Source organism: Ctenocephalides felis, unplaced genomic scaffold, assembly GCF_003426905.1.
Source record: "Ctenocephalides felis isolate EL2017-DRISC unplaced genomic scaffold, ASM342690v1 CF-g0.4_SCAFFOLD_01886, whole genome shotgun sequence".
In the NCBI taxonomy this organism is placed as follows: Eukaryota; Metazoa; Arthropoda; class Insecta; order Siphonaptera; family Pulicidae; genus Ctenocephalides; species Ctenocephalides felis.
Genome location: NW_020538040.1, coordinates 19,644,382 through 19,668,081, shown reverse-complemented (window position 1 = coordinate 19,668,081; position 23,700 = coordinate 19,644,382). Strand labels below are relative to the sequence as shown.

General features: G+C 30.0%; 1 protein-coding gene across 1 annotated transcript in view; it reads left to right on the top strand.

Moving 5' to 3' along the window:
* Positions 1-10,301: 10,301 nt before the first annotated feature.
* The window catches only part of LOC113374727 (long-chain-fatty-acid--CoA ligase 1-like), a 42,119-nt gene continuing 28,720 nt past the window's right edge, over positions 10,302-23,700 (top strand). Inside the window, exons 1-2 of the mRNA XM_026614700.1 lie at positions 10,302-10,437; positions 19,015-19,169. Coding sequence (XP_026470485.1) covers positions 10,347-10,437; positions 19,015-19,169 — 246 coding nt within the window. The 5' untranslated portion in view covers positions 10,302-10,346. The remainder of the gene's footprint in view (positions 10,438-19,014; positions 19,170-23,700) is intronic.

Sequence of the window (23,700 nt, the reverse complement as noted above, 5' to 3'; positions counted from 1 at the left end):
ACAACTTTTATGTGTCTTTTAGGTATTTACAGACTTACAGCTGGGTATCTCGAATTCCGTGTGATTCTTACCTATTTAAAGCTTAAATGACTGGACTTTATTGTAGATATTTATCAAACCAAGATAGGGGCAACCATTTGGGTTGCCATCTATAAAGTCATCATTAAGAAGTTGTTGTTTTAATTGCCGTTGAAAAAATAATGTAAAAAAGTATGTGCCAACGATCGAGATAGGACAACCGTTTGGGTTGCCATCTATAAAGTCATTGTTAAGAAGTCATCACAAGGGCTTATAATACTCGTTAAGTTTTGGTTGCTATGAAAAATAAATTAAAATAATATGTGCCCACGATAGAGGAATTTCGAATCATCTTCTTACCAATTTTTATAATGCAGGATAGTCATAGATAGATGAGGATAGGACAACCATTTGGGTTGCCATTTGCCATCTATAAAGTCATCATCAAGAAGTCGTTAAGTTTTAATTGCTGTTGAAAAAATAAATTAAAATAATATGTGCCCACGATCGAGATAGGACAACGTTTGGGTTGCCATCTATAAGTCATTGTTAAGAAGTCAGCACAAGGGCTTATAATACTCGTTAAGTTTTGGTTGCTATGAAAAATAAATTAAAAATATGTGCCCACGATAAGGAATTTCGAATCATCTTCTTACCAATTCTTTATAATGCAGGATAGTCATAGATAGATGAGGATAGGACAACCATTTGGGTTGCCATTTGCCATCTATAAAGTCATCATCAAGAAGTCGTTAAATTTTAATTGCTGTTGAAAAAATAAATTAAAATATATGTGCCCCGATGGAGAATTTTGAATCATCTTTCTACCAATTCAGGATAATCAGAGATAGATGGAGATAGGAAAACCGTTTGGTTGCCATCTATAAAGTCGTTAAGAATCAGCACGAAGGCTTATAAGACTAGTTAAGATTGCTGTTCAAAAATTAAATTAAAAAATATGTGTCCACTACAGAGAAATTTTGGATTTCATCATCTTGATTATTACCAGTCATTTATAAAAGCAGGATGATCATATATGGAATTAAGTGTCTTTTTTGTTGGAAGAGCATTGAGTAACGTTTTTGAACAATTATTATTATACAAGATAATTTATACTGAATAATTTTTTGCTCTAGAATGTAACAAAAAATATATACATCAAAATAATTTATTCAGAAGTAGGGATTGGGAGGAAAAATGCTAATTATTGAAATCATGAGCGTGCAAAAACGAACTAGTTATAAATGTTTGGAGTCCTATGTTGGTCTTATCACCAGTATAATATAGAATTTATTATGATTTGCATATCAAGAAAGTTTGACTAATTCAATTTAATAATTCAATAATAAACTTGTTAGATGGCATTGTAAAATTCTGTATACTGAATGTAAACAGATGGTGTAAAGTCAAAACTATATGGTGGATTTGACAAAACGTCCCAATCAAGCTCCTATAAATTTTACCGAGTGGTCAATTTTTTTTTATTAGTGGCCAAAGGCATGTGATGTCAATAATTTTCAACTGCATTGTTTAATTTCGTTAGTTGTTTAATGTAGACATCATAATTCATTGTTCGGTTGGTGATTACAGTACAGTTCAAAGTAGACAATTCTTTTGCAATCAACATCAACTGGACGACCAGAGCGTTTTTCATTTTTTGAGTTAAAAGTCACCAGAACGAAATTAGCTGGTTAACCAATTATAACATTGCCTTCTTTATAAGACCATGTCATTATAAACTTTTTGTGAACTTAAGATGCCTTTTAAACTTTGCAGAAACTATAAAGAAAAACATTTCTTTTTTTAGTTATTGATAGCTGGATTGCTTGCTATCAAATAACAGATGGTATTTTTCAGTTTGACTACATCAGTAAACCTAAAAATTCAATTGAGACCATCTAATAATTAAAGTAAAAGCCGCACTTACTTAGTTGCCAACCTAATATAATACTACATAGTATGCTTTTATTATAATTAATTATTTATAACACTTATTAGTGATTGCATTTATTAGTTATGGCTATATATTAGTGATTAAACAATTCTAGGCGAGTTTCAATGAACGAATTTTTAATGTTTATGTTATTATAATTATTGTTGCAAATGATAACTCTCATTATATTAATTTTCAATAAATGTATCATGTATTTTTTTTTCATGCAGTCGTTTTTTTACGCACATGGGCGCCAAGTAGTGTTTGCTCAGCTGAGTAAATCTCGACACAAATTTTTGAAAGTATACACAGTTTTAATTATGTAACGATCATAAACGAGATATTAAAAATCGTTATAAATATCTTTCATTAGATATTCAGATTAATCATTTTTAGATCTGTGTAATTAAAAGTAGTTGATACATCACTATATTCATTAGTTATAGTTTTAACAAACGTGTGCAACTGACCTCTGATATATTTCTTTCTATTATTTTTAATTGTTTTGAGACCAATAGTCTGTTCGAGAGTAGTAGAAATACCATATTCTAATTAAGTGCATTCTGATAACTGTCTCTTTGGTCATAACGTATGCAAGACACGAAGGATTCGTTTGAATCCTTGCGATACACGACGCCACTATATATATTTCATCAATATATATATATATATATATAATAATATAATATATATCTATATGATTTCTAAAAAAAAATCCTTAACAAACTTCAGAAAGATTTATCAAAATCCGAATATTCGTTTAGGAGGATTATCCTTTCATACACTATTACATCGAAGAATTTTATATATATATATATAATATATATATATAATATCCTCCTAAACGATTATTCAGATTTTATAAATCTTTCTAAAGTTTGTTAAGGATTTTTTTTAGAATTTTTTGGATCTATCATTTGAAACTTTTGAATTGTAGTCGTGGGTACAAAACAACGTCTGTCGGGTCATTTAGTGTATATATATTATATATATATATATATATATTTATATATATATATACATATACATATAATAACGTTTTAAAGCCAATTCTCCGATAAAATAAAAATGTTTTGGCAACGCTATGTTACAGTCCTACCTTTGTATGAAATGGTAATAAAAACTGACAAGAAGCTATGTATTTGCTGTACGATCAGGCGTTTTATATACAAAACCTTACTTCACGTATGCGTTATCAATGGCACATTAGAAAGACGCACTTTTGATAAAGTTGTTATTTGATGTTTGTGCCTTTTGTAGGTTAGGTTTTATGTGTGAAACGCGTGATCGCACAGCAAATACCTGGCATTTTGACAGTTTTTACTAACATTGCCATAACATTCCTATTTGTAGCCTCTTAAAATACGATATTTGTTAGTGAGCAATAATAATAATTTAGTAATTTTATTCTTGGGTTTATTGCGTTTTAAAATTCATAATAATCTAGAGTTCATTGGAATACCTAGATATGTTGCTTGTTAGAATTGAGAATGAGCCGGTGATTACAAGGTTACGGTGTACAATACATTAACAATAATGAAATCTTACACAATCACGTAAAAAATATATAATATTTGACGTCATAAATTAACTACTTCATAAAAAAATTCAAAATGGATACAATTGAAAAAGTTTATTGATCCTCTGCTCTTCTCTACCTGTTTTATTTACCAGAAATATAATTCTTAGAAATTGAAATTAATTTTATAACAAGGGCTGCTCTGAAAGTATAGAAAGCATTTTCTCCTTCTTCTCTTTTTGCAAAATCGCAAAAAAACCTTAAATAAGAATTTTTATTTATCTTTACGATTCTGGACATTTTGGCATACCTTATTGTTGGAAAAAATGGATATGTGTGTATGTACATGTTGTTGCGGATACAATTTTTGTCAGCGATTTCGGGAATAGAGATCAACCGATTTGAATAATTGAAAAACATTCGATTCGTATTGATGGGGATACGTGTCGATTAGTTTTTGGCAAAGACAGGTCCGGCCGTTTCGAAGGTACGGGGCAAGAATTGCAAGAAATGGTAATTCAGTTTTTGAGAGAACGGAGCGTAGACCAAAATATTAAAAATGAAATATAAATACATCTTGATCTAGTCGGATTAAATCTATATTTCGGTATGGAATTGTATTCTTGTATTGCTATGATTTCTCAATTTTCACTTTAAACATAAATTTATTTTTTTCCAGGATTTTTATTTATAACTTTATTCTGGAAAACATGATTTTTTAAATAACACCGATTACAAAGTAATTTATAGAAGTAACAAACAATGAAATCTTAGAAAATGGCATTACATCATTTCTTATGAAAAAAATAACATATGCAGGAATAATATATTTTTCGAATCACTTCTGTTCTGATTTGAGTCAAACCAGTAAGCTAATTTTATAAAGAATACTTTTCCATGTATAATACGGAAATTAACCGGATTAAAACGATATTTGTACTTTATCCCGTCACATAAATGGCCTCTTGATCTTTTATAAAACAGAGAAATTTATTATTTACATCATTCAATTTAATCTAAAGAACTAAAGTCCAGTAGACATCACAAGAATAAACACAAACAAATTAATATGGAAATGAAAAATAAATAAAAAATGTCATGAACTTAAAATGTCTAAAGAACTCTATTCACGAGATAATATTTTATGGGGACATTTATACAACACGAATTGTTCCCAAAAATGGTATATACTTACTTAAATTAGTAAAACAATCAAGTTATTGTATACATTTTTGCATATTTTGATGCTATTTTATCGCCGTAAGTGTTAAATATAAAACATGACAATGTTGAGCTCTATGTTGAAGTAATAAATGAGTTATTATGTATTTTATAATAAAAAATCCCATAGTTTTTTATTGTATGTCAAATATATATATGACTGTATAAGAATAAGAACCATATAAACATTGGTCAAAGTTTTATAAAACTGAATGAGAAACTAATAAAATATAAGCAAACAAAGTTACTAAGAACATTGTGCAAATGTTTATTTTTGCATGGAAGAAACATTTTAGTATACTAAATAATTTTTGCTAGGGTTTGTCGGTTTTTCAACCAGATTTTTATCCGGCTCCCGTAAAAACCGACCGGTATTAAACTCGAAAACCGCTTTTTTATATAAAATACTGGTTTTCAATGTATTAGTAGCAATTAATTTTTTTAAGATGACAAATACAGCTAATGTACCAATTGATGAAAATACTATTACTGAAAGATAGCCGTTCTTCGTTTCACTAATATAAAAATATTTCTACCCTTATATGTAAAAAGTATCCATAAACAACGAATAATCACTTGTCTTTAATGTTATTTAATCCTGGTCAATTATTATATTTTTTGTTCTACAAAATTGCATTAAAAATTATTAATAAAATTGAACAGTCAATAATAGCAAATGTTGCTTTTAATTATTCGAAATTATCTCTTATTTTTTTTTTTCTAATTATTCAAGTTAATATTCTTTTCCGGTTGAAACCGGTTTTTCAAAAAAAAACACTATTCGAAAACCGGTTTTTAAAATATTGGTTTTTGTATGAACCATATTTTTAACCATCATATTATCAAGAAATATAGCAAATTTAGTCTATCACAAACGGTGTGCGCAAATAGAGTTCTCTATTATATTTATTTAATATTTTCTAAATCGAAAACCGGTTTTTAAAAATATCGGTTTTCGTATAAACCATATTTTTGACCATCATATTTTCAAGAAAGATAGATAGCAAATTTAGTCTATCACAAACGGTGTGTAAAAATAGAGTTTTCTAATATATTTATTTAATAATTTTTAATGCAAAATCGAAAATCGGGTTTCTAAAATATCGGTTTTTGTATAAACCATATTCTTGACCACCATATTTTTAGGAAGGATAGCATATTTAATCTATTACAAACGGTGTGTGAAAGTAGAGTTTTCTATTAAATTAATTTAATAATTTTTAATGCAGTATTGAAAACCGGTTTTCTAAAGTATCGGTTTTTGTATAAACCATATTTTTGACCATCATATTTTCAAGTAAGATAGCAAATTGAGTCACATTACAAAGGGTGTGTGAAAATAGAGTTTTCTACTATATTTATTTGATAATTCTTAATGTGAAATCGAAAATCGGTTTTCTAAAATATCGGTTTATGTATAAACCACATTTTTGACCAATTTATTTTTAAGAATATAGCAAAATCAGTCTATCACAAACGGTGTGCGTAAATAGAGTTTTCGATTGCATTTATTTAATAATTTAAAATTGAAACCCGGTTTTTGTAAAATACCAAGGAAGATAGCAATTTAGTCTATCACAAACGGTGTGCGTAAATAGAGTTTTCTATTATATTGATTTTATAATTTTTAATGCAAAATCGAAAACCGGTTTTCTAAAATATCGGTTTTTGTATAAACCATATTTTTGACCATCTTATTTTTAAGAAATAGAGCAAATTTAGTCTATCACAAACGGGTGTGAAAATAGTGTTTTCTATTATATTTATTTAATAATTTTTAATTCAAAATTGAAAACCGGTTCTCTGAAATATCGGGTGTTGTATAAACTATATTTCTGAATATCATATTTTTAAGAAAGATAGCAAATAATAGAGTTTTCTATTATATTTATTTGATAAAATAAAAAAATACCTGTTGTGTTATCGTTAAACCGATAAACGTACACATGAAGCGTATAAAAATAATATCACACATGAGCATTATTCCCAAGAAAATTAATTAATTAATATTCATAACAGTATTCCATTCAATCAAAATAGAAAATATAATTTGTCAAGGTTTATTTATAAAATTATTTAAAATGGTTATACTAATGAAATTATGTTTATAAAATAAACATATTAATCTTCAGTCAATGTTATTTTTATTTATAATATTTACGAATGAGAAACTTTGTGATTATTGATAAGAACAGAATCCAATAAAACCAACTCGTATGTGAACTCATATTAATCGAAACAGTCGCAAAGTGACATTCGCTCTTGGAGCCGATCGATTACAATAGTGCTACTTAAATTTTCATAGAGTTTTAGTGGTTCACAGGAACGAAAATAGAACTTTAGGATAAATTTACTGTATGTAAAACAAGATTTGTTATTCAGTTTATAGATTTTAATATCATGCTACTTTGATTAAATTAAATTTACTATTATCTATCAAGCGACGTAAATTGTATTGGTAGGGAAGACGGGAACGGTTGTGCCAGGTTAGGGGGGTGACAGTCGTCATAACAGCTAAACTATATTGATTTTGAGATAGGGTCCAAAGGGAGAAAGATGAAGTATGTTTGTTCGAACAAGTTTCCATTATTGCATTGTGTCAGCGCCCTACATTAACATGATCTGTAAACCGAATTGGTTTTAATGGGCCTAAAGTAAGTTTTTTGTTCGATTTCTTTTAATAATAACTGTTATTTTTATGTAGTATATAAATAAATTGTTATTTTGCTGTTGAACATTAGTAGTTAAATTACCAGCAAATAGTTTTGTTTTATGTGACATGTATTTCTTGTCCTTTTTTGGTGAAATTTGAACAGATAAAGAAAAAACTAACTTAACTTAACAAAATACGAAAGAGAAAGGGAAAGGAATAGTCAATACAAGAAAACAAAAGATTTCTTGTTTAAAAAATTATGTTTTGTAAAATATTGTTATATTATATTCATAACCTTTATTTAAATGATTATGTTGCATTGTGTTACATATTTATATATAAATTAATAAAAGTCGTTATGAACCATTTTGGTGGTTATACTTATGGAATTTTTACCTATTTTATCCCTGTCACAACCGTACCCCGGTGTGGACGGTTGTGACACTAGCCTTTTTCTTGTATGATTTGATTTTGTGGCTAATCAATCGTATTTCAGTATTTCAGTATTTCCGTTGACAAATTTTCAAGATACCGTTTAAATTTACATTTCTCCCAGCTAACTGGTAAATTAACAAAATATTTGCTGTTCGAAAAATGTGGCACAACCGTACCTAGTCTCCTCTACTCAGCAAGGGACATCGTTGATTTACATGTAATTACGCGAATATTATTAGCAGTTAAATTTTATTTTATAAAAGTAATATTAAATATTTGTATAAAACTATGTCGTTATAAAACGACAATTTTTAAAATGTATAGTTATGAATTCAAAAGTTTGCTGCGGTGCGGCTAGATCGGTTATATTGCAGCAATTCATTCAATAAATCGGTTGCTGCAATTCAATAAACATTTATATAATACTCGTTATTAACTGCAAATTAAAATATATCAACATTTATTAAAAAGCTCGTCGCACTGGACTTATATGTAAAAGATTAATTCTAAACCCTTAATATTTTTAAATATTTACACCTTTTTAAAACAACCTCAAATTCAAAGTCATATTTTTTTATATCCAAAAAATCATTACTATGAAACCTGTAACTATCGCTAAGCCTTGTCGTGAATTTAGTGTCAGTCATATGTGTCTGACGTTAAGAAATTCTACATGAACCATGTCAGACATAAGCAATTTGGTAGGAGAAACGAAGTTTTAATATAGGGCCTTGTCAGTCATATATATGTGACGTAAAAAATTGTGCTTTTTCAGAAATTTTATCAAAATAAATTTTTTTTTGGTACATTAAGTTTCCTTGATATATTTTTAACTAAAATATCTAATAAAGTTACCATGACCATTTTTTTGTTATTATTGTGGCGATTAACGCGTTAAATACTGATAATATCAATCTTTTCTTTCCAAAACCAATTAAATCGACGTTAAAGAAAATTATCATAATATTTATCATAAATTACACATTTAAGTGAAAATCAGACAGACTTTATTTGAAACAAAATATATGTTATTGACGGAAAAATATGTAAGCAGTAAATTATTTGTAACAGACGGTATTATCGTGTAATTTGATAATTGAATTAATAAGTAAGGCCATAGTATTTTGTCATTTTAAAAAATACTCTGTTTATTTATTCATTTTGTCGTCGAGTATTGGAATGCTAATTACGATATGTGTAGGAATTATTAAAAAATAACGTTTTGTCGCTTATTATGTAATGTTTAAAATTAACGATTACACAGGTCCACAAAATAAAAAAAAATTGTTAGTATTATAAATATCAGTAATAGTATTAGGTGTGCTACATATGTATTTACCAATGTATTTTTTACTACCAAGCACGAATCTAAAGCTAAAATTGAGGGTTAAACCGCAAAAAACGAAGAAAAATAAAAATCTGCATCCTAGAATTTTTCCTACATAATAACTAAAGTCTTATAATTTATCTTTTCCTGGCACTTTTCTCAATAAATGACCTCTGCAACGTTTTTTTAATTTCTGTTGACTATTTTAATGCAGTTTCCAGCAGTAATTTGCAAACATATTAACTCCACATTGCCCCTAGATAATCTGCAAACATATTTGCAGTTATCTCAAAATAAGTTTGAAAATTACTGCTGGGAGCTGCAAAAATATATTCAACAGAGATGCAAAAAGTGTTGCAGAAAACCGTTTCATAGGTTATTTATAGTGAAAGGGCCAGGAAACGACAAAAATCATAAAATTTTAATTATCATGTAGGAAAATTTGGAGGGAGGAGTTTTGCCATTTTCTTTAATTTTTCTCCGTTTTTGTAATTTGGCCCTCAATTTTGGCCTTATATTCGTGTCCAACGGAAAAGGGCCAGGAGACGACAGAAATTATAAAATTTTCATTATTATGCAGTAAAATTTCTAAATTAGTGATTTTCTCATTTAAAAAAAAAATTCTTCGTTTTTTTGCACTTTCACTCCTAATTTTACTTTACCCAATTACATTCCCAATTGCATTCGAATACCCGATACAGACAATTTTTTTTTAAGTCGTGGACCTGTGTTATTTGAATATTTCAAATTCATTGATAATTTCAAATTATCATTATCGTTTCATGTTTCAAATAACATAAATAGTATCCAATTACCCGTCTGCTGCGATTTGTCAAGATGAATTTAATTGCTATACCTGCCGAAAAACAAATTCCTCGATCCGTGTGGTGTCAAAATGTCACAACAAAAATGACGCGAACTGTCATAAAAAAATCGAAAAAACTTTTTAGTTGTCTTTTTTGCCGACAAAATTTTCGTATTGGATTTTTACCACCAGATTTTCCAAAAGAACGAGTTTCGGTACACAAGTAATTCTTTTCATTATTCAACTTTCATTGAAATATTGTTAATTTTTAAAAGACCGTTAAGAGCGGCACAATAATTTCTTGAAAATGTTATCAGCGTTAGCTAGTAATGTCTTGAAAACCATGTCCTCTTCAAGATTTTTTCTTTGTATTTAATCCAGTGTAAGAGTTCGCGTATAAGATACACCCATCAAGGGATTGAAAATTCTGATAAAATGGTGGATGATGTGGGCGGAAGCGATGTGTTCGGGGATGAAAATAACGGAGGCTTTTCTTGGATCAACAATTGGATCAAGGGTACTTGGGGTGAGTTCAATGTTTAGATTACCACGTTATCGTTCACGAAGAGCACAATTTTAAGCTTTGCAAATTGCATTATGCACAGCTATTGTACAGTTATGATTGTATTTTATATTCTGATCCATGAAGCTTTTGAAAAAGCAATTTGCACTTTTTAAATGTTATTGCTACCTCAGAAAAGACACTCTAATTGTGAGTTACCAATCAGAGTAAGATGATGGACATGTGTGAAATAGCAGTAATACAGCGAATATTGCTATTAAATCAAGTGAACTAATATACAAAAGTAATAAAAATACTTTGAAAAAAAGTTATTCTTTCAAGTAGCATTATACATATTATATGACAACATCCTACAGCCTTAACTTTAACTAGGTAGCATTTCATCATAACACATAAAATTAGTTTCATCATTAAACCAGATATTATTAGAATTAAATGGCATATACAGTGGTACCGCGACTTTATTGACAGTATATTCATGAAATATTTAATTATATGCTCTTAATTCAACCCTTAAAATTATTGTAGCAGTATTTTTTTTTCTCTTGCATTTCTTCCAAAAACTAGTTTTTTTAGTTTTCAATTTAGATTAGGGGGCGTCGATTAATCACGTGAGGTTTTTAGAGAGTGGGGGGGTTTGACAAAAAATCACGAAATATTACGTGGGGGAGGGAGGGGTATAGTAAGATATGAGGTGTATTTATTTTTTAACCATTTTTTTTTAAAAAAAAGTTCAAACATTTTCAAAAAAAAAAATTCAAAAATTTTACAGTTTTTTTACGTACCTAAAAATAAACGTGATGTTTGGTGGGGGAGGGGGGTAATTTTGAATATCACCATGTATCACCGAGGGGGAGGGGGTCCAAAAATCCTTAAAAACTCGCTCACGTGATTAATGGACTGGAAATGGAAAGGGTTAATTAATTTTATTTAATATAGCCTCATTAATAATGTGTGTATGAGATACTGAAGTCGTAAATTATCTTCTAATCTTTCTTTCTTATTATTTATCTTTTTATATAATTTTTTATTCCAATTTATCTTTCTTATTCTTTCATTCTTATTATTATCAGTGGAGATGCAGTTTTTTTGCATATTGCATTCTTGTCGTTTCCACTAAAATCTAATCTTCTTTTTAGTCCAATCCATTGTTAAGTAATTCTATTCAATATATTTATATCATCGATAATAATTTTGTATGTATAACAAAAAATATGGTCACTATTGTCCAAATAATTTTTAATCCGAAAATTTGATTTGAGTTCAAGTAATTGGATCACTATTGTGGTAAGACAAGCCAAACATTTACTTTTTTGCAGTCTTCCACTCTTTGTAAAATTACCTCCATCGATTCGTTGCTTCGACATACGAGCAAGATTCGGGATACGAGCTTTGAGCGAATAACAATTTTCTAGAAAAATGTTAATTTGTTAACAGTTGTGAAAGTGATTTTCCTACGACAGAGATATTTTGGCTTTTTTATGTGATAGTAAATTATTTTATTGTTAGTCATTTCAAATATATATCAATATTAATTATGTAGTAACGATTTAGCCACGAGAATATATCGATAATTTTTTGTTTTTTGTACATTTACAAAATATTATGTATTTTTATAAACATGGGTCTCAAGAGAAGGGCCATGTCTCTTGAATTAAAATGTAAAATTATAGAAAAATATGAGGTTGGCGAGGATGTATGATCGTAATAAGATATGTACTGTGTTTAAGGAGAGATAAAAATCACTCCAAAAATGTTTACAACAGTTGGAACATGAGAGTTGTTCAACCGGACATGCAACTCATTGCTCAGACAAAAACAATGATTGAATTAATAAATATTGAATTTATATTTAATATCCAAAATATTAACAAAACCCACAGCGTGATTACAGAATGATGATATAAACTCGTATGTCGGGGTATCACTGTATAAGTTTACAAGGGTTAGCAGATATTTCTAAGGTTTCGATTCCATTTCATTAACTAATTCTTAATATTCAATTGAGCAAGTATGTATAAAATATAGTATGTATTATAAATTAGAAATACTATTGAAAAATAATATTAATCAATTTCTATTCCAATCAATAAAATATAATGTGATTTTCATTATATATAATGCTATATGGAGAAATGCACGTTCATGATGTGAAAATGCTTTGCTTTTCCATATTGTATTTTCGGTGTTGGAAAATACATACAATGAGAAGATGTCTGTGTGTAAAATTGCGCCTGAATGCCAGATTTAACTTGAGCGCAATTTGTATCATCCTGAACTTCAAGTGAAGTCACACGGAGTCCAGGAGTTTCGAACACATTTGTAGTATGTTCTGGCAAATGATACTAATATGAAAATAGACCCAAAAAACTAATATTTTAAAATTCGATATTTGTTATGTTGAATTTTGCAATATGCTTGCAGTCACAATACTGGAAATTAAATTCATACAGAAAGTCTATTAAATAAAGACTTGATTGTATATATGAGTTGGTAATCAGATTGGACTACCCCACAAATGTGGACAACCTGGCATACGGTCAGGATATAATGAATTTTTCAATAAAGAATGTTGCCAGACTGTAAGAAAAAAATAACAATAATAAAATGAAATAATATTTATTCATATTGTTAAATAGCACCATAAAATCTAATGTGACTAAGGTTGTTTCATACCACATTAATTAACAAAAAAATAATACTAACAAAAAATTACATCATAAGAATGAAAAAGTTAGGTACAATGTGAAGATAAATCGTAAGTCATTTGTCAAATAAAATAACATTTCCAAAAATAGCTAATTTTTCGATAATGTTTGATCGTGATCAGAGATATTTGGGATGGTTCACTGTGGTTACCAACTTTTGATATATACACTTTATATTTTAATTAAATATGCTATTCTTAAGCGAATATTTATTTATTTACCTTTTATAACTTTCCGTAGGGTAGTTGTAGTAACGGGCCGAAAATCGAAAATGAAAATTTTTGCATATCTTCTAATTTTCAAGGTTTCTGAACATTTTGGCATACCTCAGAAAAAATGGATGTGCGTGTGTGTTTTGTATGGCTGCATTTTTTCGTCCACGTTTTCGGGCGCACGGATCAACCGATTTGAATGGTTTGAAAAACATTCAATCCATATTGATAGGGAGATGTGCTGATTAGTTTTTGGCCAAGGCAGGTCCAGCCGTTACGTAGATATAGAGCAAAGTGTACAGAAAATAGAACTCGAGTTTTTAATAGTGTATTTATATAAATTGTGTTCTGCAAATAAAATATAACTTAATTCTAATTAAATAGTGCTGTTTTTTAATTATTAAAGCTATATTATCTATCACAAGACGCGTGTCCTATAAAGAAATACTATACTATAATTAAAGGTATAATTTGGGTTACAACTTGTAGGACAAAATAGAGCGTAACTCTACGACGTTTTGATATATTGCAAAATTGACATATTTGGCTCAGGTGACGATAATATGCATTTTACAAGCGGTTTTGGCTATGATTTGCGAATTTATATATTAATGCTCTTCACTAAACTATGATCATAAAATTCTGGTATGAAACAAGACGTTTCATAAACATAATTATCATCTTTATTGACGAGCACATGTTATTTTCCTGGCATTTAATAGTAGAATTATGCATTTGACTACTTGGTCGTAAAATTCATCTAGTTAATTTGATCTTGATCAATAACAATCATAAACAAAGTTGAAGTTTTAACAATAGAAAATACTTGAATTATGTGTATACAATTACATCAAATATTATGACCTCCAATTCTCTCGTGTAGATTTGAGGAACTAGCAAAACCTTTAGAATTTTCTAGGAATTTTTTTTTAGCAAAATCTTTGGTATTCTCTTTAGAAGAATATGCCAGTTTATCTTTCAGCATTTGACATATTTAAAATGATAAAGTTCTTCGTCAAATTGTTAATGCATTCTATTTATAATTTAGAACAACATAATATATCGTCATAGATAACCTTTAATGATAAAATTTTATTATTTTAGAGAACTATTTGTAAACATGAAACTAGGTATTATCGATAATGTTGAAAGAACTTTGAACACAGAATTGTTACTGGAATTTGATGCTCTATTTATTATCGAGGGACCAAAACAAGATAAATATGTTATTTAAAGCTACTTCATATACTGATGTTGAAAAAATTAAAAATTAATTTGCGGTGGACATGCCCAATTTGCGTGAAAAATCAACTCGAGTCTCGGTACTGTGTAAAAAAAAATGATTGTAACTGTCCATCATATGTCCACCTGTCAATATGAATCGGATATTTTTTTAATCATTCTAGTCGGATGTTGCGTACTCTCAAAAACTTCCATTTTACACTTTTTGCTCCGTATCTCCGAAACGACTGAGTCTGCCTTTGCCAAACAATGATCAACACGTCTCCCCGTCGATACGAATCGAATGCGTTTTTACTCATTCTAATCGGATAATCCGTTCTCTCAATCGTATGCTCCTTTCTCCAAAACGCTTTCAGGCTTGCCTTTGCCAAAAACTAAACAGCTCGTCTCCCCGTCAATACGAAAAGAATGCTCTTTGAACCATTCATTTCGGTTGTCCTGTGCGCCCGAAAAAGCCGACGAAAATTTGTATCCGCACAAAACACATACACATACACACATTTTTCAATTTGTTCTGACGTATGCCAAAATGTTCAGGAGATCTTGAAACTTCAAAAAATGCAAAAAAGTTTATTTTCGATTTTTTTGCAATTATTATAAATTACCCTACGGAAAGTTAAAAATTACTACTATAAAAATTGAGTTGTCATACTGAATATGTGTGAAGTCAAGAAACTTTTTATATGAAGTAGAAAATTGATTAGATTGGCATACGAGGTCTGTTCAAAAAGTACCCGGAATTTTCGTTTTTTCAAAAAAAATATTTATTTATTCGTCTACATTAATGTGGTCCCCTTCAAAGTAGTCCCCCCCAGATATAATACACTTATGCCAGCGTTTTTTCCAATTTTCGAAGCACCCTTGATATTCACTTTTTGATATGTCCTTGAGCACTCTCAGCGATTTTCTTCAATCGAGGAAAACCGCCGTCCTTTCATGGGTCTCTTCAACTTTGGGAATAGGAAAAAGTCACACGGAGCCATATCTGGTGAATTTTTGCACTTTGCAACACTTTATTTCATTTTTTACGCAAAATTTAATACAAATTCTTTGACTTTTCAATTCTTCAATTGTAAAAATCGCCGAGCTCAGAAAAACACGTCGAACCTTAGCGACTACCACAGACAAAGTAAACAGTGAATATAGCTGAAAATTTCATCATACTTTAGGGGCATGTATACCAACACAATAAAAAAAAATTTGACAATCAGACACTCCAGACCCGCGAAATTTAATTATTAGTAATTCCGGGTACTTTTTGAACACACCTCGTATGTTAGTTATGTCTGGTAAAACAAAATTTGTAAGAATCAATGTCATAAAGACACTGCAGTAAAATATAGTGAATGGTATAGAACACAATGTTTAGAGTGACTAAAAACTCTAAATAAGTAAGCAAGGCCAATAAAATAAACAAACCAAATTAATCATTTATTCCTACTCAGTTCCATCCAGCTGCATGTCTAACATACACATGTACCTACATGATTATCCAAATTGTATTACCGATTCAAGCTTTGCACACCTGTTGTAAGACGATTATTAATAGAGTTAATTTATCTTAATTTACACGATGACTGGGTGTAAAATTGGGTCAAAGTATCGTACACTTTGAAGATACATTATGCATATATTTGCCAGGAAATAACAATGTGTACATTTCAAATTATCAGTTCTATACTTGCCAACGTCCTAAAATGTGTTTGTAGGTATGCGCTAATTACAAGGATTTAACATTTGCCAGGCGGGATTTTGGTTAGATATAAATATGTTGATGCGAATTTAATATTTTGCATACATATAATATACATATTTCAAAAGCAAATGTGAACCCATTTTCCATTTGTATGCCACCGCTCCGGCGACATAATACGTATTAATTTTGGAACAAATTTTGCTGGTGATTTCTGGAATCTTATTGAGTCCTATTTAGGAATATGCGGTTATGTTCACATACAGTTTCATTCTTTGAAAATGTATTATATTTGACTTCTCTCTACTTAAACGTTTTGCTCTCTTTGCACACTTCTTGTTAGCCAAAGTTTTCAGAAATAGGCTTTCACTTTCCTAAAGTAATGTTCTTGCTAATTTGAGGAGTAAACAACAACTCATAGGCGAAGAAATTGTTTCTTACTTGAGATTTTTGAAATTTGGAATAGGGGAACTAGGGTCTTGTTGTAACATTTTTTAACTTCCCGTAGGGTAAGTTATTGTAATGGGCCGAAAATCGAAATTGAAAACTTTTACATTTCTCGACGTTTTGAAGGTTTCTAAACATTTTGGCATACCTCAGAAAAAATGGATGTGTGTGTGTGTATGTATGCATGGATACAATTTTTCGTCCACGTTTTCGGACGCATGGATCAACCGATTTGAATGGTTAAAAAAACATTCGATTCCTATTAATAGGGAGATGTGCTGATTAGTTTTTGGCAAAGGCAGGTCCAGCAGTTACGGAGATAAAGAGCAAAGAGTGCAGAAAATAAAAATCGAGTTTTTGAGAGAACGGAGCATCCGATTTGAATTATCTAAAAAATATTCAATTAGTAATGATTGGGAGAAGTGGTTATTAGTTTTTGGCAAGGGCAAGTCTAGCCATTTCGGAGATACAGAGCTAAATGTGCAAAAAATGGCAGTTTTTGAGAGAACTAAGCGTCCGATTTGAATGATTCAAAAAACTTTCTGCTTGTTTTACATACAAAATGATTGATTTTGGAAAAAAAATTGTATCAAAATTTTTTTTTAGTATATCGAAAAAATATTTCAGATTTTAATCGTAATTCTGACTAAAGTTCTAATGTACTTTGAACAAATATGTTTAACTTTGCAATTCAGTTTTTATAATTCTTATATATATTAGACAATGTTACAATATTTATAATAATCTATTTGAAAACATTCAATATTCCCCGAACATTTCGTTACGGTACGGGAAGTTCCAGCAATTTGACTTAAGACACGATGCCATACACCCCACTAGTTTTAAAATTAATGTATCTTGAGATCCACTGATTATATTTATTTACCAAATAAAGATGAGTAGTTGCTGTAACTATTCCTCTACCGAGTCAAGTTAAAATAATTCCACAACTGTTGTTCATTGTTTCACAATTCATCAATTTCTAGAAAAAATGCGATGTTACAACTAACCCCGTGTTTGGGGCTAATATACTAAGCAAGCAGTTAAGACAAAAAAACGACAATAACACCTGTGTCTGCACCTGTAATATAAATTATGATCTTTCAAAATATGCGTTTTAAAATAATTGGTGTAAAAATACACATATCGCATGATATTTTTTGGATATGTAGGATTATCGCCCATTAAAACAATATCATAATTCGTCACGTAATTTTACTAACCGTTTAAAGAAATTCTTTACCATACCATGTAAGTTTTAATTACCGTAGCTAAATTAATTTCCCCAGAGGAGAATGAATGTACCTAGTAAAGTTTTATTTGCGCTTCAAAATTGCATGCTATAATTCATTTGCTTGTGCTAACAATAAATGAAAGTACAGTAGAACTCCAATTATCCGAACTCCGACTATCCGAATCGCCGATTATCCGAATCACTTTCAGAAAAAAAATGTCCAAAAAAAGTCTAAGTGCGCTATTATTCTTTTGTTGAAGACCGCAAAACAGCTTAAATTGACGGAGATGTTTAAAAAACAATGATTTTTATTTCTAAACTTGTATATAAGTACATTTTATTTATATTTAAAACATGTGAAAATATCATGTTTCTTTCATTTAATTCAATAAAAAAATAGTGCAATATCAAAACGTAACTTTTTTCTCTCCAATGGCAATTTTAAAAAAAAAAAACTCCGATTATCCGAATATTTGATTATCCGAATATTTGATTATCCGAATGGGTGCCTGTGCCCATTAATTCGGATAATTGGAGTTCTACTGTAGAACTATAATGGGTTCTGCCAAAATCTAGGATGAGGAAGAATTTTATTTTTTTTCTATTCGTTTTATATCTCGAATTTATTTTTATACTCTTATATATTTCCTTTGTCATCTAATTATAAACCATATAATTTTCTTTAGTCTTTGGTTTTCTACTCTCTTTAATGAAGAATCGACTTCAAACGAATTGTAGTAGTAGGTAGTGTTATCCAAATTAATCAATATAACATCTTGACTTAATTAGAACTATTATATTTCCACTTCAGGTGGCAAATATTTTCGAAATTTCATATTTGTTGCTTTTTATTTATGTTTTTTACATCCAATTCCTTAATTTTTTTTCTTTCCCATTAAATCATCAATTATTTCAATTGGGTTGCCATTTGGATCACTATCTTTTTTTTTGCAATATCATAATGCAGAATTAGTTCCCTTCAAAATGTATCATTTTTGTTTGAGAGACCATGTGATATGAAACCAATATTTTTTTTTATTTTAGTGGAAGAAGTTGAGCATTATCTGCATTATGTCGGAGGCGGCGCAGGAGCTTTGGCGCTGACCGGAGTGGCGGCAGTGTCTGCTCTGTATTTGGCATCACGTCCAACCGGCGAAGAACCACTCGTGCCTTTGGAACAACAGTGCAAGATTGTTGGGGTGAGTAATAAACTATTGGCCAATTATTGAAAGTTTAGACTTTATAAACAAAAATTAGATTATGAAAATTTTTAAATCAATCAAAATTTGATATTCACTTGGAACTTTAAATAGTAATGATCAACAGTATGAAATTAGTGATGAAATTATTAGGTGTAAAGAGTTGATATATACAAATTCTTTAAATATTGGAATAATGAGCCCCGCTTTTATGGCATACATGAGCGGGGTTTGTGCACTATAATCAATTACAGATATTATTAGTTTGTTTGAAAGATATAAACTGGACATTTATTTTCCAAATAAATAGTTGTAAACCTCGATTATTATTCATGCAACTTGCCTTAAAGCAAACCCATTCATCATGAGTTTATTTTACAAATACACACTAAAAATATTTATTAAATTTAAAAGATAAGCTTTTGTATAACTTAAAACAACTGAACTAAAATTATGCCAGAAATTCTTTGAATGAACATGGGATGAAACTAGTGGTGTATGGCATCGTGCCTTAAGGCAAATTGCCGGAACTTCCCGTACCGTAACAAAATGTTCGAGGAATATTAAATGTTTTCAAGTAGATTATTATAAATATTGTAACATTATCTAATAATTATAAGAATTATATAAACTGAATTGCACAGCTGAAATTATTTGTTTAAAGTATATTAGAACTTTAGTCAGAATTAAAATTAAAATCTGAATTATTTTCAATACTCAAAAAAAAATTTCTTTTGAAAAAGAAAATTGATAAAGAAATTTGAAACAATTTTTTCCCCAAAAGCTATTATTTTGTTGAAACAAGCAGAAAGTTTTTTGAATCATTCAAATCGGACGCTTAGTTCTTTCAAAAACTACCATTTTTTGCACATTTAGGTCTGTATCTTTGAAATGGCTGAACCTGCCTTTGCCAGGTTCAAATCGGATACTCCGAATCAGATCATTCAAATCGGATACTTCGTTCTCTCAAAAACTCGATTTGTATTTTCTGCACTCTTTGCTTCGTATCTGCGTAACGCCTGGACCTGCCTTTGCCAAAAACTAATTAGCACATCTCCCTATCAATAGGAATCGAATGCTTTCTGAACCATTCAAATCGGTTGATCCGTGCGCCCGAAAACGTGGAAGAAAAATTGTATCCATAAATACATACATACATACACACACACACACAATTTCGGGCCTTGATGTGACCCATATTCAGTGCTACAATTAAATATTTCAGGGTTACAATTTAAAACAAGATAAAAGATACATAATTACAGACAGAAAATAAATAATCGTAATAAATTCCGTACATCTTTCTTATTTACCTCCCAATCGCAACGAAATAGTATCACCTCACAAACCCTTAACCCTGTTCCTGAAATTTCACTATCTCTCAATTCCTTCATCTCATTACCGTACATTGACTGCCTTTTCCACTCATGGAAAAAACTTTTTTCATCCGTTGGTTGAAATTTCCCGCACGTCAAACGTCGTACATGTCATTGACTGTAATGATTGTTCAAGTTGTTATGTTGGAGAAACTTCACAACAATCGTTTCTTCTATAAAATAAATCCTCTCTTATATTTAATATGATGATTTCATACTTGTATATTACAATAATCATATATAGCGACAGTTGTTCATAATAGAACTGGTATGAATAATCTTAATTTTCACATAAATGGTCATCATGCAAACGTTAGTTCGTTCATCAGCGACTGTCACATGTCACAGGTTCTCCAAGTAACATTTTGACAACACCACATCGTCGCTCGTTGTTGTCTGATATACAATAAGATTCATAGAATTAACTAATCGTAAAACGTGATTTTATATTTATGGTGCAACATTATTGTTGCAGTCGACGGTGTAATGACTTATAGGGCTTAGGAACCTTTTCGAACATTTGTTGAAGTCGGCCCAGCGGTGGCGGTGGTGGCGGAATTCAAATTGTTTTCGCTTTTGAAATTAAACTTTGAACCTAATTTCAAAATTTCATGCAAATCGGAGCAAAGTAAAATAATTCAGACCCAAAACGCTCCATTGACTGAAGTAAAGCTCATCAGGAAGTTTATGCAGCCACCCTAAGTCAAAATGTCACTTACACATAGCTCCCTAGTTTTTCATAACATTTGAATATTTCTTCTAATTCTTCAATATTTCAATATTAAACAGTTAGATGTGATTAAATTTCGGTGATAAGTACTTGTACAGAACTTTTAGTGTTGACGCCATGGTTTGAACCGCACATGAACCATTTTTTGAATTTACATTTTTTAAATTTACAATAATCAATTCATCCTTGAATTGAAATATAATTCATTTGTTCGACAACTAAAGTCATAGTAGGTGGTTAAACTAACCAAAAATAAAAAACGTTTTATTATTTTTTAAAATGTCAAATATCGTAATTATCAAAGAAGATTTTTCTGAATCGGAGGATAAAATTCTCATTGAGTTTTGGGTACCCAATGAGTGTTGCGATTCCCTGCAAGCTTTAGCATTCACCGAGGACAAGTTCATAAAAGTATTACTCTATCAAAATAACGGCGCTATAAACAGATTCAATGACCAGTGGGTGATATATAGATTACCACATTTTGTCAAACGCATTCCTGTACAAGTAAGAAAACTTGGAAACTTATTCCAAATAGCGGCTGACAAGATAGAGGAAGAGTATTGGGTCGGTCGCATGGAAAGGGTGCTGCCTAAAAAAGACTAGTATGGTAAAAATGAAAATTTGTAATTTATTTTCATCTGACTACCACTTAATTAACAAAAGTTAATCAAAAATATAATAGTAAAATTATTAACTAATCGTTACCACCTACTGGTTGAGTTTATCAGTAGTTTTTAGTAAAACAAGATTTTTCAAAATTTGACCCTTATGGTTTCTTCGGCAAAATATCTTATTTTGATCCCAAGTATATGAAAATCAAATCAAATGTGCTTATGCGACTTTTTTACCCAGCCAAGTCGACCCGCCCTAATATATATAAATATATATATATATATATATATATATATATACTAGGTGTGGCAATTAAGTAATGAGACTGATTCCATAAAAACCGTAAAATTCAAAATTGACTTCGCTTTAGAAGTTAAGTTATGTATCTAATTGTAAGGTTTTGTCAAATGTAATAATAAATTACAAAATAATGTAAGCAAAATATTTATCATAAAATATTTGCACCAAATAATAGTACTTCTGCTTTCTAAATTTTTCTTCTGCCATTGCCATTCGAGAATTCATATTATATCGGGTAGTTCGATAAGCATATTATTACTTTTACACAATTATATAATGGTGTAAAAGTAATAATATACTAAATATTTTTTGCTGCTTAAATACTCTTGATATCACTGATAAATTTTGCACTTTTAAGTATTGCAATTTCAGGCTATGGAAAAACCAGATTAAATGTGTTTCGTTTCGTGTATTTTTCGGTATGTATATTCCTGATTGCCGTCATTCACGGCCAAAGATTGTAGTAGTTAGAAATATGACCCTTTGCCATTCAATAAATTATACATTTGAGTCATTCACACTCGAACACAATTTCATTGTTTTGTATTTTTGAAGTAATATTTTTGTATTTTTTGGAAAAAAAACACAATGGCATTATTTTGACTCGTATACGTATGACTTGGTCACAAAACTGCCTGAAACGAGAAAGCGACCGCTTCCTTCCCAAAGCAAAAACGCAGTAATTGTCTGCACGAGTTAACATATTTAATACCAGTTTCGGAAAGTCGGATATGACAAAATCTCCGACACAACTCCGCTCGGATTCACTCCGAAAATTTCATTTGCGATTACTATAACTTGCCCTATGGGAAGTTATTTATTTGATTACTAAAATAACTATTACGAAATAGGGGTTTATGGTAGGAGGGTGAAAGTTTAAGGCTGTATGTGTTTTTTTATTAAGGAATTAACAAGGAAAAGGAAAACCTTAATGTCGCCAACTCTTACCACTTTGGCGTACGAGAGGTAGTCTGATTCTCAGACATACTGAATATAATTATGAAATTTCATAAAAATCGATATTTCTTTTTAATATTCAGAAAGTGATTGGACGTCCTGGTATGAAGAAAAAGTATAAAGTATCATCATGATTCTTTTTAGATGTCAGATAGGAAAAATTCAATGTGGATTAGCCTTTATCTATTTGCTGACCAGACGCATTATCTGACACACCACCCAAATAGCAATTTATTACAAAGCGGTTGTTTTGAAATCGCGGCTCTAAATACTTCTGTTTCTATTCCTATGCATCGCATAACGAAACAACATAAGAATAGACTCAGATAACTCGACTGGTTTGCTTTTCTGCACTACGTCATCGTTATGGTTATACTGTTTGTTACGTGGGCAGCCTGGTGAACCAATTGGACGTGATTAAATGTTTATTGCTGTATTTAAATGCCAGATATATATTAACCCTTCAGTAAACACTTTCGACGTGAATATATATTTATATAAAGTCCAAGTTTTTCTGCTCATGATTTTTCTGAAAGCTTTCTTTTAATTTTTT